The sequence below is a fragment of the Pteropus alecto genome, unplaced genomic scaffold (assembly GCF_000325575.1).
Source record: "Pteropus alecto unplaced genomic scaffold, ASM32557v1 scaffold90, whole genome shotgun sequence".
NCBI lineage: Eukaryota > Metazoa > Chordata > Mammalia > Chiroptera > Pteropodidae > Pteropus > Pteropus alecto.
Genome location: NW_006429894.1, coordinates 360,322 through 377,718, shown reverse-complemented (window position 1 = coordinate 377,718; position 17,397 = coordinate 360,322). Strand labels below are relative to the sequence as shown.

The following is a 17,397-nucleotide window of genomic DNA, read 5'->3' as shown; positions in this document are numbered from 1 at the left end:
CCGCCAGCATCCCGGCCAGCATCCCCGCCAGCATCCCCGCCAGCATCCGGGCCAGCATCACCACCAACATCCCCGCCAGCATCCCGGCCAGCATCCCCGCCAGCATCACCGCCAGCATCCCCGCAAAGACAGCAGCCAGCATCCCCACCAGCATCCCCACCAGCATCCCTGGCATGTGCTGTCTTCCTGCACCTCCAGCTTCTCCCACCAGGTGGGGCTGCTCACGTGTGTCCACACCTGCTCTCCAGGTCACTGACCTGCCGTCCTCATGTAACCCAGCCTCCTCTGCTCTTGACTGCCTTGGAAATCCAAGCCCTCCTCTATGCAGACAGCCTTACTGGTAACTGTCCCAAGGCCCTGTGCTGTGACGGACGCCGGTTCCTTTGGTTTGTCCTCCCCTGAACTGGACGAAGGTGCCTGGACGCTCACCCGGAAAGAGATGGTCCGGGGGCTGGAGCGCTGGAGGGAGCTGCTGTAGGTGGCCCGGGTGGGCGAGGACGTGTCCGCCTCTTTCTCCTTGCTGGGAAGTTTCACCTGGATGGACGGGGCAATGTCATGCAGGTGTTCTGGGTATCCCCCTGAGCCCAAGCTGCCATGGGGACCCCAGGCGGCCTGGCCCCTCCCGGGAGCTGCAGGAGGAAGCAGGGAGTAAGGCAGTCCCGTGCCTTCCTCTGCCACCTGCCCGTCTGCCTCTGCTGTGGGGATGGTGGCCACAGCCCTGTATTGCCAGACTGCCAGGCGGAGCTTCCCAGCGGAACTTCTAGCGGGATCGGGCTCTTCCCCAGAGATTGCTGGGGTCCCGAAGTCCAGCCCCTGGACGAGGAGACGCCCCCGTCACAGCTGATGACCCTTTCAGCTGCCCGCAGCCTACCCCCACCTCGGTATCCCCATTCTGACAGTGGCCGGATGCAGGCAGGGAGAGAAGACACAGACAAAATCGGCCGGAGGGCAGAGGACAGGACTCGGCGAGGGCGCCAGGGGCCACCTGGGTGGGGCTGGGGGGGGCGGGAGCACTGCCGACCTGGAGTGTGACGGGCGGGAGGTGGGACACCGTGCTCGGAGGATCGGATGCCCCTGGTTCTGCCGAGGACCGGGGGGTCTTCTCAGGCAGGTCCCTTGCCCTCTGCTCGGAGATGGTGCTCAGGCCTCCCCCGGCGGCGGGCGGCTCCTGGGCCTGGGGCTCCTCCGAGGAGACGGCCCTCTCGGGGACCAGCTGTGTCTCTGATCCCGGTGACTTCTCGAAGACCGACGCCTTCTCAGACACCAGTCTCCTCTCGGCGGTTGACGGCTTGCCTGGGGCCGGCAGCTTCTCGGTCACCCCGGTTCTCTCTGGGGCTGGCTTCCCGAGCCCCAGCGCTCCCTGTGCGCCCAGCCTCGTTTCCAGTGCCGACGCCTTCTCCGGGAAAGGGGACTCGGAGGCTGCGGGCTTCCCCGAGACCCCCTTCAGCCCGCCTCCCGGCTCCCTGGCCACCAAGCTCTCCTCCTCCCTGGCCCACGGGCCACGCTGCTCACGGCTCAGCCTGCGGCGAGGTGGTGCCTCGACCTCCCTCTTGGGCACGAGGGGCTGCTGCTGCACCTGCGCAGGCCCCAGGCTGTCCCCTCCTCCTCCTGCCTCCAGCTGCCCCTGGGTGGGGGTCTGCGCAACCTCCACTGCCCGCCGCCTCTGCCTCCGCTCCTGCCGGGTCCTGACGACGGCCTGGACGCCCTCGTTCCCATCTCCAGGGGCCGGCGGTGGTGACTCGGGCCCCTCTGTCTCCTCCACGCTTGGCAGTCTGAGCCGGAAGACAGGACGGGGTGACAGACAAAATCAGAGGGTATTGGGGGGCTGTGACCCGATGTGGATGCCTCCAGGGAGGGGTGAGGAAGCAGAGCCCTGCCCCCCCCCTTAAAGAAGGGTCACTTCCGTCTGCTCTGCACGTCGGGCTTCCAAGGTGTCATCTGGACAAAGCACGCCACGCTTTGCCAAGCAGTTTCTGACCCCCGCCAGGCCCAGGCGTCCCAGGCTCCATCAATCAACAGACGGGGGCGGAGACGCCTTTACCCGTGCGGTCCGTGCTGGGCACTGCAGTCCAAAGGCGTAAATGCATCCCCGCCCTTGGAGCAGAGATCAAGGCCAGAGATACTCCAAGGTTTGTCAAGGTCACACAGCCAACTAGCAGTGGAGCTGGGGACCCGAAGCCTCGGAGGCACCACCGCACTCCTGTCTGTCACGTGTCACGGCCACGGGCCCCTGCGCTGCCTTCTCTGGGGACCCGAGAAGACAAGGGTGGCCTGAGAGGACAGGCCAACGCCCAGCAGAAAGAGGGGCTTTTCTTGTTGGCACCCTGCCCTCCCCTGGACGTGGGAGAAGTCACTGTCTCAGCCCCAGTTTCCAGATCTGCAAACGGGGCTTGTCAGGAGGTGACACGCGCCCCGTGCATGTGCCAGCCCAGCTGTCCTGGCTCACATGGGACGTCAGCAAATCACGGGCCCTCCTCTCCCAAACCCAGGGGGCAAGGCCGGCCACCACGTCCGTCCAGGGGAAGGGGCCGTGCAGGATCCGAGTTTGAGAGGCGACCCGGTTCCGAGGGCAGGGTGGTTCCGACGGCGGGGCGGAAACGCCAGCCCTGCCACGTGGGCTCGTCATGCCTGCACCCGCCATGGCGCACAGCACCGCTCGCGGGGTGTGGTGAGTGATGCCCATCTGACACCCAGCGAGGTCCTGGCTTGCGGACGCGACCCACCGCTGGTATCGGCTACTGTCCGGAGGGGGATGGGCCCCGGAAGGGGACGCTGGGGACGTGGGGGACCCCTGCTCAGCCCTCGGCCTCATGCCCCCGGCAGGCCGGCTGCCGCACGTGCTCCATCTCCCGGGAGTGGGGACGGGGCGCCCGCCCACCCTGACGGCGCACCTGTCGGCAGCCGGGCGGCCTCCGCTGGGGTCAGGCCGCGGGGCCTCGTCCGTGCTGGAGCTGCGGCTCCGCTGTCGCCTCCGGCGCTCACGTTCCTGCTCCTCCTCATCTTCCAGGGTCCGCTGCCTGGCCAGGCTGCGGGGGCAGAAAGGGTCAGTCCCTGGCCCGCCACCTGCGGCGCCCTGTGCGGCGGCTACGGCCTCAGTGCACACCGCGTGCGGGGCGTCGAGGGCCGCAGGAAAGGCAGCGTGAAATGCCTCGTCAGGAGCCCGCGGGTCGACGGCACGCTGGAGCGTCTTGGACATGGGGAGCCAGGCGGCTCGTCATTGAGCTTGCCTGACTCTCTTTACTTGTTTACTGTGTCTGTCAGAAAATGTTTGAATTACGTTATACGTCTATCGGTGGCTGTTAAATTTCTGCTAAACCTGCAGGATTTGGGGTAAAGAGCTACTCGGTGCAGGGGTGCTGGCATCGGGGCCACACGCCCCGCGGGCAGGGCTGCCCTGACTGCGGGGTGCGAACAGCGCCCGGCCTCCGCCTGCTGGACGCCAGCAGCCCCCCCGCCAGGAACGGCGACCAGAAATGTCCCCCTGACATTGCCAGGGATCCCCGGGGGGCGAACCCGGCCCCCATGAGACCCCTCGGGTGGGCTCTGACCCTGGACTCCACAGCGGGGCCCTGGGGCCGCCCTGTCTGGGTGACCGGGCAGGTGGGAGGTGGCCCGGTCCTGCCCGGAGGAGGCAGATGCACCTGACCAGCCCCTTCCGTCCTGCAGAGACTCACCAAGCAGCAGACACTTTTCTGAAAAAAAAAGTCATGGAAACCCACTGTTTTATGAACCAAATCGCATAACAAACGCATCTGTGAAGCCTCTGCAGAAAAGGCCCCCAACAGCCTCGTGTGAGGCAGGCCGGGCAATCGGCCGCCAGCCCCCAACCCAGCCCCGGGCATCGCCTCTCCTCCGGTCCCGCCCTAAGGAGAGGGGGGAAGCCACCGGTGTCACGCTCGCTGACCCACACCCCCTACGCAGGTGTCTCTGAGCACCGACTGCACGCCAGGGGTGGCCACGGGGACTGGACGGCAGAGGAGGACGCTGACGGGGACCCTCCCTCGCTGGAGTACGCATCCCGGGGGCAGGCAGTGGGACGCTGAGCCCGGAAACAGGTACATGAAGGAACCACGTCAGCAGGTGACGGGAGGACAGTGGAACGAGGTCGGAGGCGATGAGAGAGGGGACAGGGAGGCAGCGGCCGGGGGGACGACACGGCCAGTGCACGGGCCTGGGAGGGACGGGCTGGGCGTCTAGGGGAGGGGGCGGCCGGGCCCAGAGGGTGGCCACAGGGAGCCGGGATGGAGGCCAAGGCCAAGCAGAGGTCCGTGTAGACCAGCGACAGAATCTGGGTTCCTTCCGAGTATCTGGAGAGCCACCGCATGGCTGTGCCCAGGGGGTGACACCGTGGGACACTGTTTGTCTCCTGAAGAACCGAAGGGGGCGGAGGGAGAAGCACAGGGCCGGCCGGGGGCCCCTGCATCGCCCAGCGGGGCGTCGGAGCTTGAGCTGCGGTGGCACCAGAGATGGGAAGCGACGGGTTTTGAAGATCGAGCCCACGGGGTAGACGAGACGGGGGTGAGGAACGAAGAGACGAAACAACGGAAAGTTCTAGCGTTTGGGCCTGAGCAGTTCCTGGTGCTGCTGTTAGTAACACGGGGAAGAGGCCTCGGTGAGATGTCACGGGGCAGCAGGGCGCAGAAGGGGACCACCCTCGCCAGCTGAGGCCACAGCCCTGACCACACCCTTCGCCTAGACAGCCCTCGCCTCCGCCTCCGCCTCCGCCTGGGGTCGCCCTCCCTCCGCCGCCATGGAGGGCCGCACCCCTCAGCCACTCCGGGTAAAGAACAGGAAGGCGCAAAGGCCACCCCGGAGTGAGTGGAACCCTGGGCTCCGGAAGCAGGCCACCCGCTCCCACTGGCCCTGTGACCTGGGGGCAGTCTGCGGCCCCTGAGGGGGCAGGCCTCAGGCTCCCCTTCCGCCCAAGAGGGGGTCCCCCCGTGGTCGCCGCGGCCCTTCCCAGCCCCAAAGGTCTAGGGAGAGGTGTCGGGGGCAGACCGGAGGGCAGCTCAGGGAGGGCAGGGCAGCGAGGCCCAGGCCAGGAAATGATTAACACCGGCTGCTCAGCGGGGTGTCCTCAGATCCACCCTCACCCCCTGCAGACAGGCTGGGCCAGCCCTGCCGCCCCGCCCAGCGGGGGAAGGACAGGCTGTTCACAGAGCAGCCAGGCCCAGGCATCCGAGTCTCCTTATCACACCAAAGTGGGCTGCCCAGGGTCCTCGGCCCCCAACCGGGGCCTGGCTGGGGGCACGCTGGTCACACCCCCCGACCACCCGCCCCAGCCTGCCGGTGGCAGTGACTCAGCGCCCTCTCCCTCCTGCTGCCGAGGTCTGTTCCCTGGGAGCTGAGCAGGAGCAGCCCTCTGCTCCGGGTGCCTCATCAGCTGGCATCAGCGCGCCTGCCATGGGGGCTCTGCCAAGGCTGGGGCCCTGCGGGGCAGGGGCTCCTGGGGCAGGACTGGTCCCCCAGGATCCCGCGGACAGCCGTGGGAACTCGGCCCCACCCCTGCTGCCACCCGAGACCACATCCACCTGAGCAGAGGACAAGCTAAGACCAGACCCTGCTCCCACCTTAAAGGCACAGTGCCCAGCTGCCCACCCCATTCCCGCCCCGCCCGCACAGGCCCAGGCACGCTCTAGACACAAAACCACACGCATCCCACCAGACGCACTGGGGAGCTCGGGCCTGCTTCCCATCTCCACCCCGAGGCTCTGCACCGAGGCTGTCGGTGAACACCCAGGCCGACCCTGCTCGGGCGCCCAAGACCCAGACTCGGCAGCGGAGAACCTGCTGCCCACACAGGCCTCCGCTCAGCTCGCCGGCCGCAAGCGGCCCGCACACAGGGGTAAGCACCCGGCCGTCGGCACAGAGATGCCGGGCCGAAACCCAAAGGCATTCCCACATCCGCCCCCGGCACACTGACCCACATGCAGAGTCCAAGGCCGTGACTCTCAGCCCCACCCTAAGCACATACCTTCCCTGGGGTGTGTCCAACCCCTGGCCGCCCAGCTCCTTCCTCAGAGCACTGGGTCCCCCCATTCTTGGAGCTTATCTCCCCCACAGACCCCATGGGCCTCTCCACATGGGTCTTACTAGCCAGCTGTGCCTTAGCGCGCTGGGAGGACCCCAGTCCTGGGGATGAGCTGCGGCGGCGGGGGGGAGGGGGTGGCTGAGACCCTGGTGAAGCTCTGGACACCCCTCCCTCCAAGGAGGGGAGGAAAGCCTGGGACGACTTAGTGGGCAAGGTCTGAAGAGGCAGCCCCTGCAGAGACAGCCCCGGGCTCAGAGCGCCGAGGGCTGTGATCCCCCAGGGTCCGCCTGGGAGGGGCCGAGAGGCCGGTTTCTACCCAGCCAGAGCCTGTGGGGCGCAGAGTGTGGAGATGGCTCTGAGCTCCAGGGCCTGTTTCTTCAGGGGCAAGACGGTGTGCGGGCGGGGGACGGTGCGGACAAGGAGGTGACGGTGCTCATGGAAGCACTTCTGGGGCACGCGGAGCAGCTCCGTGAGGGGGGCTGCCTCTGGGACGAACCCCCTCCCCCAGCCCTGACAGGCAGCCTGGCAGCTGAGGATAAGACACCCCCACCTTCCTGGCCCTTTGAGGGCCCAGGTCACAAGTAAATACTGGGGTGCGGAGGGGTCGGGAGCTATCTCCAGCTGGCCAGGCCCAGACACCGCCCCAGTGCCCAAGTCTGGGCCTCATGGCCAGAGGGGCTGTCCCCCACACGCCCAGTCCTGTCCGTCACCCTCCCAGCTGGGAAGGGTCCCACTCCTGCCTGCCAGGAAGGGCTGAGGGACACCTCCCTGGGGTCCACTGGACAGCTCTGACCCCTCCTGAACCCTGAGAACAGGGTCATAGGGTGGGGGGCTCTCCAGGCCAGGGAGCAGCCCTCCCAGGCACCCTGTGCTTGGCCTCCAGCCCCAAGGGGCAGAAAGGAAGCGGTGAGGGGCCAGCACACACCCTCTGTCCCATGGGGCTCCCTGGTGTCGCCCCGACGCTGTCTCCAGAGGAGCAGTAAGACCAGGGGCCCCCCCTTAGCGCCAGACTGTCAGGAAGGAAGACCCAACGGTGCCCGCTGCCCCTCCCGCCGCGGGCTCACCTGGACAGCGCGGACCAGTCCTTCCTGCCGCCGGACATGCTGCCAGGGCCGCGAGCTCTGCGGGGCCACCTCACCTGCGCGCCCCTCCCCCGCCGCCGGCCCAGGTAGGTCACCTGGCGCTTATATCCGCCGCCCGCCCCGCGCCGCGCCGCGCGCTGATTTGCGGCCGGGAGCGGCCTCGGAGGGGTGGGCTCCCGGACCTTCGCCCCGGTCCCGCCCCGGTCCCCGCCCCGGCCCCAGACAGACTGCCGCGCGGACCGCCGCACGGACGCCCGGTGGCGCGGGGCTGGTCGGCGGGCGGGCGGGCGGCCGGGGGCGAGGGCGCCGGCTTCCTGCTCAGAACCAGTCGGACCAGCTCCGCGCTGGGCGCCTCCTCGCGCAGGTGTTGCGGCCCGGCCCGGGGTGCCCAGGCAGGGGGTGGGACCCGCAGATCGGGGTCAGGCTGAGCTCACTGCCGGGAACCGACTGCGCCCGAGAAACCGAGAGCAGGAAGCCGGGCTGGAACGGGGCGCAGGTACCGCGGTCCGGGGTGCAGAGCGCACCCCGCTCCCCCGCGCTGGCTGAAGTGGGCGGGGCGGCCCCTCCCCAAGAGCGAGCCTCGGAGGCGCTTCTGCCGGCGATCGCGTGCCGCAGCGCTGAACCCGGCCGCCGTCAGAGGCGCGACTCTCTCTCTGGTGCTGGACTTTGGGCCCGAGGGGCAGAGTGTGGGACAGCCCGGCGGCGGCTCTGCTCGCCTGGAAGGCAGGGGGGCCGTGGGTAACCCGGGCTGGAACCCGGCAACCTGAGGCAACCCACCTGGCTCCCTTTACCTGCCACCTGGGGTAGTGGGTGTAGGTGCTTCCCAGGCAGGAGCCAGCGCCAGGCCGGCTGAGCGCGGGGAAGTTTATGTCCCGGAGCTGGAGGCAGCTCCCGACCGGACAGGAGTGAGGTGCGGGCCCAGGCGCCCCGCAGAGCCGGGCCTACCTCCCGCCCTGATCCCAGGCCGGTGGCCTCACGGTCCCCATCCCCACCCCCACCGGGAAACCGCAAGCCAGCGCCGAGCCAAAGCCCAAAACACACACGGCCAGCTGGATGCGGCAAGTCCTTCCCCAAATGCCCCCTCCTCTCGGGAGCCTTCCTTCTTGGCAGGGGAGGTGAAAGGGAGTTTCCTGGGACTGGGGCCTGGAGACCTGGCTTGGAGCTGATTCTGCCATTCGCGGACCATGTGACCTGGGGACAAATCCCGTTTTCTCATCTGTGTCACGGAAAATGGGACCTCACCCTGCTTCCTTCAGGGCTGCGGGGATCAAGCAACTTATCGTCACACGTTGGTGACACCAGGCCAGCAGTGCGAGAGGTGACAAGGCCTTGGAGAGCTCCGGGCAGAGGCCAAGGCAGGACCGCGAGCCATGCAGCCTTTCCAGGAAAGAGAAGGAGGGAACAGCGCAGCCCGTGTCCCCGGAGCCTCGGGTCTAGGGCCCGACACCCTCGGAGCCTGCCGTCTGTCCCACATGGTGTCAGCGACAGCGCCTCAACCCGGGAAGAAAAACACTCCCAGTCATTTGAAGCTTGGCCCTTCCGGGGACCCTTCATGGAGCCAAGGGACAGTCAGTCAGGTACCTAAAAGTCCAAAATTCGACACCCTCTCTATGGCTATAAAAACCCAAAGACACGGACGGCTTTTGTGCCGACGCCTCCGGAAGCGAGAAGTAAGTTTCGTGTGGCACGTGTTACCGCGAACGTTCGCCGCACGCTCTCTGCATGCCAGGCGCTGGGCTTGGCGCCGTGTCAGCGCGGTGGTCTCCAGGGCTGCTGTGACCGAGTGCCACCAACCAGCAGCAGAATCCTGGAAACCACCCAAATGTCTCGACAGGAAAACGGGTAGGTAAGCAGAGGCACCGTCATCGCTTCATGTCCCAGCACAGAAAACGAGCCACAGGTCAGTGTCTCCACCGGGATGAATGTCTCGCCCTCAACCTCGAACAAAGAAACGGGCAGAAGCAGAAGGCACGCACGCCCGTCAGACGCGAAGTAGGCCAGCACGCCTTAGGGGTTCCTAAAGCTGTGGCGACACGACGCAGACGGGCCAGGGAACGAGGCACGAAGTGTCGGCCCGCGTCCCCCTTTGTGGAGAAGGAGGGTTGGGACGGGGGTGAGGGGTCCACGGGGGCCTCCAAAATCCGGGCAACACCCTATTTCTTAAAACGTGAGGGTGTTCACTTTATGATTCTGTCAACTGTCCAAACATCTCGCACTGGGAGCGTGTGCTGTCGCTGCCTCTGGGGAGAGGCTCGGAGATGGCTCCTCACACGGGAAGTCCCTGGTCCAGGCCAGGGCTTTCTGAGACTTCCCAGCCGTCGGCGGGAGGGCCCACCTCTCCCCTCCCCGAGCAGATGAGCAGACGTCAGGCTCTGGAATTCCCCACCGCCGGCCCCTGGGGGTGTCCAGGGGGCTCCCCAGCCCCAGACCAGACGGGCCGGGAGTCACACCGGCACACGGGCTCCATCCCCACTGCCAGGTGACAAGACGTGCACCCCAAAGCACCCAGGACAGAGGTTCCCTGGCTCTTGGTTTTTTCAGACTAATAGTCTGTCTTTGAGGGGCACAGCCGAACGGCGCTGCCACCGCTTGATCTTGTGAAGCAAGGACATTGAAACGCAACTGCCGCCCGCCGTCCCCCCGCCCACGCTAAAGAATATTTTAATAGTAAACGGCTGAAGTTAAGGCGAGCCCACACGCAGGACACGGGAGCGCTCTTCACGGAGACCCGAGTGCAGTGGCCCCACCATTGAAAGTTGGGTCACCGAGAGCCGATTAGGCATCGCCATGCCCACAGCAGGCAGCCGCCAGCCTGCACGCTGCGTGCGTGTGCCCACGCACCACTCCCCGCTTCAGGTGGGCAGTCACCAGTGGGCACACACCCCTCCGCCGGGACTCAGGGCTCAGGACACCTGCCCTGGCTCCCAGGTGAGGCCACACTTCTCTCCCGAACCCCAAGCAAAGGGCCAGGTCACCCAGGTTTGGCGCTGGAGCCAGGTGGGTGCTGAGCCGGGGCTAGAGGCGGCCCACCTGCTCGGCTGCCCAGGCCTCTGCCCACACCCAGCACCCCCAGTGGACTAAGAATCCAGGGACCTGCATTTTTGCCCCAGTTAGCGTTGTGACCTTAAGCAAGTCACTGTCCGTCTCTGGGCCTCCAGAGCCAGCCTGCAGTGCTCTGTGCCAGGAGTTATGGAGCTCAGCTGCTCAGCCCTGGCCTCAGGGGACCCGCAGGCCAGCCCGGGGGGTGTGTCCTGGAGTGAGAGAATGTCCTCACCCTCCAGGGAAGGGCCTGGCCGCCAGCCTTGGGGCTTTTCCAGGAGAGACCCCTGCTGTGGTCTGGGGAGGAGGCTGCCTCCCAGCGGCCTGTCCTGAGCTTCCACAGCTTGGTCACCCAGCTGGAACATAACTGCCCCCCGGCTGCGCAGCCCTTGGGGAGTGTGACTCCCTTCGCGGGGGGCCATCAGGCTAATGTTTAACCGGCTCCCTCCCCACAGGGCACGTGAGACACCGTGGCTTAGCGCCACCCGTGGAGGGAGGGACCTTGTGTGGATGGGGAGCCGAGGCTGGCCTCCAGAGGGCCAGGCCGGGACACGCAGAGACGAGACGGTGGCAGGTGGCAATCTGCCCTGGTTTCTACCAAGGAGCACCAGGCCCAGCCAGCTGCTCTGTGTCAGTTTGCCACAGACCCCTCCCCCAAGGAGCCCCCAGGTCCAACTGTGGCCCACTGCCATTTGGGTGTCATTGGCTATGGAGGAGCTATAGGAACTCCCCGGTGTGGGTTGGGAGCTCTGCACCCCCAGCCGAGTCCCTTGGGAGAGTGGCTGGCTGGGCTCTGCTGAGGCCAGTCTGACCCCAAAAAGGGCGCCCCGGGGCCAGGCTGACCGGGGCTCCGGCCTCCCGTGTGCCCTGCAGAGGCAGGAGCAGCAGGCTCGCCCCGCAGGCCCACGTTTCCTCCAGTGAATCTGGGATAAGCTGCCTGCTCCTTAGGCTTCGTGAGAGCAGAGTGTTGTAGCCGTGAAAACACAGCGTCGGGTTGTGCACGATTGAGATAAGGACCGGGAGTCCGGACGCTGACAGACTGCCCGGCCGGGTCCTGGCCCCCCGTTTCCTGGCCGTGTGACCGTGGGAGGCGCCGATCTCTCTGTGCCCTGGTTTACCCATCTGCGAAGTGGTTTTTCCCTCCCGAGACGGTGACGTGAAGACTAACTGAATAAATTAACTGGGCAGAGGGTGCCCGGGGCCCGGTCCGTGTGCTGTCACTCGGTGGAGGCCCAGCTCTCAGCCCTGCTCTCCTGCGTCCAGTCCGGGTCCCGCTGGCCCTCCATACTGAGAGGGGGCTGGAGGTGACTCTCCAGACACCGTGCCACCCCCCAGGCCCTGTCCACGCTTCAAGAGAAGGCCCAGCCCCGCTCCCAGCTGGCTCTCCCGCCAAGGAGCCCTCCCCTTCCCGTCCGCCCAGGGCCTCACAGGCCTCGCGCTCGGGGGTGTTTGCACCTGCCCCTGCCCTTGCAGCATCCGTCCCCACAGGAGGTCGGCCAGTCTAGCCCTCCAGGAAGCGGGAGGGACCGGCGACCTCCGGGCCTGGAACAGGCCGTGGCCCTCCCCCGGGCCCTTGCCTCGGGCGTGTGCTACCGGCCCAGCGCTTCCGCCCATAGGCTGAGTCAGGCCTGGGGCTGGCCTCCCGCCATTGGGGGGCCGGATGGGGACCCCAATCTGCCGGGACATGGTTAATAGTCGGCTGGCAGAACGGACTTGGCTTTGTGACCTGGGGCCCGGCTCTCAGAAGGGCAGAGGGGAGGCCGAGCCGAGGGCCAGGGCAGGTGGGTTCTCATCGTCCGTGGCACGGAGCGTGCAGTCAGGCCCTCCAGCTTGGTGCGACGCGCATGTGAGGCCAGCATGTCTGTGCCCGAGGGTTTGGGGTGCCGTGGGGGTTCTGCTCCTGGCACAGGCCTGCCTGCCTTTCTGCCCGGGGAGCTGTCCGTAGCAGGAGCCTCGAGCGGAGTGCTGCCCCCAACGCCCGCCATGTCGCTCATCGCCCGCCGGCTGGCAGCCGAGCAGCCCTGGGTGCCAGAGCCGGCCCCCGCGAGGCGCTCACACTGCACTTTGCACCCAGCTCCTGGCATTTATGACGGACAATACACTGGGAGCAGAGGGCGGGACCAGGACACACAGGCCGGTGGGACGGGGCTGCTCCGCTCTTGGGGTCATAAGCCAAGGGGCCCAGGTCGGGGACCAGCCACGTCCTCCGCGGGGCAGAGTCCCGAGGACGCTGCCCCGAGAAGCCAGGCTCCACGCTGGCCCCGAGCTCTGCTCTCTGCTCCACCGGAGCCACTCTGCTCGGCGTGGGGGGCGGGGAGGCTGCCCAGTCTCCCCACGCCCCAGCCGGCCGGCGCCCATCAGCCTGCTTTGTGTCCCATGTCAGTGGGATGGAGAAAGGACCCGGGCCCGGAGGACAGACCGCTGCTGCCCCACCCGGGGAACGACCCGTCAGTCCTGGAATGTGAAGGGAAATAGCTCTGTCCAGGGTGGAGGCAGGTGAGCCCAGCAGGTGTGGGGCGAGGTGGAAAGGCGCGATCTGGTGGCCAGAAGCAGAACTGCAGGGTGTCCCTCTGGCGGACCAGGACACTGACCCGCCCCTGCCTGTGTAGGCAGGACAGGGTGGGGGCTGGAAGTGCCCTCAGCTCTCAGCCAGAACATTCAGGAGCATCCAGCGGCTCCAGGGGCAGGGGCCCCAGAGGAAGGGGACTAGCAAGGGGCTCGGAAAGGAGGGGGCCATCCGATGGCTGGAGCCGTGGGGGCTGGGGTGAGCTGTGCATCGGGTGCTGAGGGTGTGCTGTGGAGGTCACCAGTCACCGAGGCGGGACAGAGGGCTCCCAGGGGCACCCAGTTCCTGAGCTGTCGTGACACGGAACTCCCACGTGGAGCCAGCACAGCTCTGTCTTCACAGACACCCGCCTCCCCTCTCCCACGCCCTCGCCGCCAGAGCCACAGAAATGGCCAGACGCTGGGGCTTTAATGAAGGCCGCTCTGCACGTCACAGCAGTCGAGGGAGGCAGCGGGGGCGGTGTGTCCGTGAACCCCAGCTCCGGGGGGAGGCACTCAGGCTGCAGGCAGAGGTGGGGCAGGGTGGGGCCGGGGTGCAGAGAGGTGCAGGGGAAGGAGCACGCAGGGGCCCAGAACCAGCGCGGCAAGTGGCCTGTGGGGACAGAGAGGCGGCAGCCGTCAGTCCCGCTGACCATGTGCCCTTGGCGGGTCCCTGACTTCCCCGGGCACAGGCAGCCCCTGGACTTCTCAGCCCACAGGGGCTCCCAGGAAGCCTGGGCCCCAGCTCCCTCCCCATCCGTCTGAGCCCCTGCTGGCCTCCTCCAGGAGGCCCTCCCTGCCTGCTCAATCCCCACCTGGCTTCATGGCCTCGCCCGCTCCCGACCTGCCCTCCCTGTCTCTGATGCCCGCCACCCCTCCGGAGAGAGTCCGCCCACAGAGCCCTGCCCTGAGCCCCTGCACGCCCCGCGCTCCCTCAGAGGGCCCGACTCTGCTGCTCTGTCCCGTTGTTCCCCCAGCAATGTCCTCGGAGAGGATGCTGGACCCCCAGGGCAGGGCCTGGGGTGCAGGGCGCTTTACAGGGTACCCCGGAGGTATGAAAATAGCTTAAACTTTCAGAAAGTGGGGGCCGGAGGGCCCTCAGGGGCCCTCTAATCCTCAAACCCTTGCATCGGAACTTGGAGGGCAGCTCTCCCCAGAGCTCCATTCAGTGGGCCCGGGGTGGGGTGGGCCACCTGCAGCCTGGGGCGGTGCCCATGCCGCTGGTCCCAGAGGCACACCCGGAGACCCACAGGTCGGCTACAACCCCAGTTACTGACGAGGGGACCTCCACAGGTGACCCGCCCAACGTCCCAGGTGCTGATCCAGGGCTGGGCCCACAGGAGCGACCCTCATCAGCACCCCCCGCCTGTGGCATGGCCGCCAGCCTTGTCCGGGGGCCCCACCCCGCCTTCAGACTCGGGGGCCCGGGAGGAGGGGCTGGTCCGCAGGTACCTCTACTGGGTGGTCGGAGACTTGGCAGCGTCGAACATCTTCTTCCGGCCCTCCATCCCGGACATGGCCTCCACATTCTTCCTCCAGTCACCCACCTCCACGGGCCGCTCCTGGGGGCCGGCCACACGCGGGTCAGAGACTGGCCGGACCCTCACCACGCCGAGGCTCGGCGGGCAGCGGGCGTTATGTGGGTCGGGAGTTCTGGGCGACCGTGATGGTGATGGGCTGGTTCCCACCCCACTCCCGCCCCCCGCCCCGCTCCTGGCGGGACGCTCGGCAGCTCGAGGCCGCCTCCTCCAGGAAGCCTTCCTCCTGCTCATTGGGCTCATGCCCCACTTCATCAGCACACTGCCTGGTCCACTGCTTCCCGTTAGGATGCGCTTTGGGCCGGAGACCAGGCTTCTCACCCGCCCGTGCTGCTCGGGGCGTGGACGCTGCGAGCTGGCCCCGTCTGAGTGATCTGTGGCTGGGCGGGAGGCTGAGCTCGGCCCCCGCGCTTGTGCCCGTGTGCAGTGACGGTGAGGGCCTGCTGTCTGCGTGACAGAGGGCGGGGTCCCCTGCCCCTAACCCCCACGCCCTCTTCGCCGGGGCGTTTGGCTCCTGGGTCTGGCTTTCTTTGCGACTGGGAGCAGCCAAGGAAGAAGGCCGGTGTCCTTCCTCCCAAAACAATGAGACTCCAGCCAGGCCTCCCAGGGGATGAGAGCCTTCTGGGGGGCCCAGGCTGACCCGGGCCGGGCTGGGCGAGGGCCTGGGGCGGCTCACCTTCTCCGTGTCCTCCTTCTTCACGGACTTCAGGTTGGCCCGCAGGTCCATGGACACCTTGTGCTTGGAGCCCAGCAGCGCACGCAGCATGGCGTCGGCCGAGACGCGCACGCGGCGCAGGGGCGGCCGCTTGAACTTGCCGCGGAGGTCCAGCACCTTCAGCTTCAGGTCCTTGATCTGCGGGCGGGGGTGAGGGGCTCGCTGCGGGCCACCCTTCCTGGGACCTCGAGTGTGGCTTCCGGCCGGCAGGCCCGCCCGCCACTCGGCAGGAGTTGCCGCTGATGAGCGTGAAGCCCAGGCCTCGGGGGCGGTGGCCACGAACAGCCGGGCACCCCAGGAGCTCAGCACACACAGGCGCCTTCAGAGGCCAGCTCTGCGCATTGTCGCCATCTCGGTGCTGTCCCCGGGCACTGGACACCGAGCCTTCGCAGGGGCTCACCCTGGGCACGGCCTTGGCCCCACAGGGTGGGTGAACCCCAGGTCCCGAGCCCTGTGGAATTTGCAGGGTGCCCTCTCTGGGGAGACTCGTGAGCCCACAGACACCATTGCTGAGGGGGAGAGGTGGGGGAACCTCTGGCCCCTCCCCGCTTGGACAAGTGCCCAGAAGCACAGGCACCTGCCTTCCAGCTCCGAGCAGAGTCTACACAGAGTAGGGGTCACCCCCACCGTGAGACCTGGGCCTCCTTGAACCTCAGTCTCCTCCTCCCTGATGTGCGGACAGCAGCACTGACTTATCTGCAGGCGTGCAAGGAGGGCCAGAGGCTCGCGACGCTAGCCACAGGGCCGAGGTGTAGCTAACAGGCCAGTGCGTCTGCGTGGTGGGCACTGAGGAGGTGGCCTCTCTGGGCTGAGGGGCCCGCGTGGCCGGTGAGGGGGACAGTGTGCTCCCCTCTGCCATCTCCAGCCCTGTGGGGCCGGAGTCAGGGGGCCAGCGTGCCCTGCTGAGTGGCCACCCCCAGAGCTTGCAGAAGGAGGGGCCTGGTCCACAGCTGAGGCGTCGGCGCCCCCCGCCCCCCTCAGCCTCCCAGCCTCACCTCCCTGGTGTTGTGCAGGCACTTGGCCTCAATGTCATATCTCTCCTCGTCCACCACCTCCACCTTGGCGTGCAGGTCCCGGCACAGGTCCTGGGGGACAAACAGGCGGGAGGAGGCGCCACTCAGCCTCCGGCCCCCTGGCCCCTGCCTCGGGCCCTGGCCCTGGCCCCCCTGACGGGCCCCTTAGCAAGTTCGTGACTGGGCAGCTCAGCGTGGGAGCCGTTTCTGCCTTCTGAATGCACTTGTTTTCTTTAAAAAGTTGTCTTATGGAAAAAATAACAATGTAAGTCAATTACGGAAAAATTTGAAAACCATGTATTAAACGACAGTAATAAAATGGAAACGGCTTGTGACCTGCCCTGGGGAGACCATGAGCACCGGCGACGTGAGCGCAGTGACACGGTGACATGAGCGCGGTGACACGGTGACGTGAGCACGGTGACACGGTGACATGAACACCGTGACACGGTGACATGAGCACGGTGACACGGTGACATAGGCACGGTGACACTGGGCGTCTGTCCTCCTGCTCGCTCCGTCATCAGCGTTTGAAATCAGGCCAGACCCCCCGCAGGGAAGGACGAGCCGGGGCTCCCCGAGGCCCGCCCACCTCCCATGTCCATCGACTCGGCCCCCTGAGGCCCCCTTGCTTCCTGCACCTGGACAGCAGGGCCCACGAGCAGCTGCAGGGACCGGGAAGGCTACGCGAGGCCCCCGGGGGACCGGCAGGGCGAGTGGCGCCAGCTCAGGCTCCTGCCCCCGGTCCCCGGCGGCGCCCCCCGCTCAAGGCTCACCTGCAGGGCGCTGAGGGACAGGCCGCGGGTCTGCAGCGTGGGGATGCGCTGAGCCAGGTAGCGGGACTTCTCGGCCTCCCGCTCCTCCTGCTCCTGCTCCCAGCACTCCTTGGCCTTGGCCAGCATCAGGCTCTGGAAGGACAGCGGCTGCTGAGCCTGCCCGGCCCGCCTAGGGGATGGCGGACCCCGGGCTGGGCGGCTCCGGCCTCCGCTGGCTCTGTGGCCTGGTCCTCACGCTCGACGGGGCCCAGACAGGGAGCGTGTGGACAGAGCGGCCGCCGAGCGAGGGCGAGTGGCCGTGGCTGCAGGCAGGCCGGGCGAGGGCACGCGGGGCGAACGCACTCGCTCACAAACCTCGGGGCTCACGTCTCCCTCCCAGCCTCCTCTTGCCCTGTCTGTCTGTGTCGGGCCACAAAGCTCCAGGAGAGACACTCTCAGCAAATGAAGCAAGTCCCTCCGCCCCTGGCCTGGCCTCCCGCCCTGCATCCGGCCACCGCCTCCGACCCTGGCTCTGGGTGACAGCCAGGCCCCCTGCCTGCTCCCCAGCCCTGCTCTGGCCGGCTTGGCCCTTCCACGACCCACACAGCACCCACAGTCTGCATGGCCCTCGCTCTGCCCGCCACCGGCCGTCCCCAGGGCCAGTGCCCGGCCGGCCTCAA

The 17,397-nt window shown here is 67.4% G+C and overlaps 3 protein-coding genes across 8 annotated transcripts in view; 1 reads left to right on the top strand and 2 right to left on the bottom strand.

The window, feature by feature from the left end:
* Nucleotides 1-7,228, bottom strand: part of LAD1 (ladinin 1) — an 11,128-nt gene extending 3,900 nt beyond the window's left edge. For 2 of the 4 annotated variants that reach the window (XM_025044585.1, XM_025044587.1), the window contains exons 1-4: nucleotides 7,096-7,228; nucleotides 2,892-3,026; nucleotides 1,022-1,772; nucleotides 430-534 (exon numbers count right to left, since the gene is read on the bottom strand). In XM_025044585.1, coding sequence (XP_024900353.1) covers nucleotides 430-534; nucleotides 1,022-1,772; nucleotides 2,892-3,026; nucleotides 7,096-7,133 — 1,029 coding nt within the window. In that variant the 5' untranslated portion in view covers nucleotides 7,134-7,228. Of the gene's footprint in view, nucleotides 1-429; nucleotides 535-1,021; nucleotides 1,773-2,891; nucleotides 3,027-5,671; nucleotides 6,114-7,095 lie in introns of those variants that run through there. The other 2 variants (XM_015587526.2, XM_015587515.2) reach the window with 2 other exon arrangements.
* On the top strand, nucleotides 5,712-16,316 carry LOC107195508. 2 transcript variants are annotated; one of them, XM_015587533.2, is made up of 5 exons: nucleotides 5,712-5,845; nucleotides 7,035-7,199; nucleotides 8,371-8,690; nucleotides 8,948-9,499; nucleotides 9,683-13,441. In XM_015587533.2, the coding sequence occupies exons 2-4, from the start codon at nucleotides 7,132-7,134 to the stop codon at nucleotides 9,469-9,471; spliced, it is 912 nt and encodes a 303-aa protein (XP_015443019.1). In that variant the 5' UTR covers nucleotides 5,712-5,845; nucleotides 7,035-7,131; the 3' UTR covers nucleotides 9,472-9,499; nucleotides 9,683-13,441. The 2 variants fall into 2 exon arrangements, 1 of the variants encoding a protein (XP_015443019.1); XR_003045410.1 differs by lacking the exon at nucleotides 5,712-5,845 and adding an exon at nucleotides 14,944-16,316 and having other exon boundaries at nucleotides 6,110-7,199; nucleotides 9,683-10,041.
* Nucleotides 14,151-17,323, bottom strand: TNNI1 (troponin I1, slow skeletal type). 2 transcript variants are annotated; one of them, XM_025044596.1, is made up of 4 exons: nucleotides 16,739-17,323; nucleotides 15,945-16,034; nucleotides 14,911-15,087; nucleotides 14,151-14,258 (listed from the first exon to the last, which is right to left on the bottom strand). In XM_025044596.1, exons 1-4 carry the CDS (start codon nucleotides 16,862-16,864, stop codon nucleotides 14,151-14,153), a joined length of 501 nt encoding a protein of 166 aa, XP_024900364.1. In that variant the 5' UTR covers nucleotides 16,865-17,323. The 2 variants fall into 2 exon arrangements, with proteins under 2 accessions (XP_024900364.1, XP_024900359.1); XM_025044591.1 differs by lacking the exon at nucleotides 14,151-14,258 and having other exon boundaries at nucleotides 14,265-15,087.
* Between the last annotated feature and the right edge of the window lie 74 nt (nucleotides 17,324-17,397).

Excerpts from the sequence above, each read along its gene's own strand:
- LOC107195508 (XM_015587533.2), top strand. The coding sequence starts at position 7,132 with ATGCTGCCAGGGCCGCGAGCTCTGCGGGGCCACCTCACCTGCGCGCCC. Across the intron at positions 7,200-8,370 it reads CTCCCCCGCCGCCGGCCCAG|GCTGCGGGGATCAAGCAACT; the intron begins GTAGGTCACCTG and ends GCTTCCTTCAGG. Across the intron at positions 8,691-8,947 it reads GCCAAGGGACAGTCAGTCAG|GAAAACGGGTAGGTAAGCAG; the intron begins GTACCTAAAAGT and ends ATGTCTCGACAG.
- TNNI1 (XM_025044591.1), bottom strand. The coding sequence starts at position 16,864 with ATGCTGGCCAAGGCCAAGGAGTGCTGGGAGCAGGAGCAGGAGGAGCGG. Across the intron at positions 16,035-16,738 it reads TGTCCCTCAGCGCCCTGCAG|GACCTGTGCCGGGACCTGCA; the intron begins GTGAGCCTTGAG and ends TTTGTCCCCCAG. Across the intron at positions 15,088-15,944 it reads GCCTGCACAACACCAGGGAG|ATCAAGGACCTGAAGCTGAA; the intron begins GTGAGGCTGGGA and ends CCCCGCCCGCAG.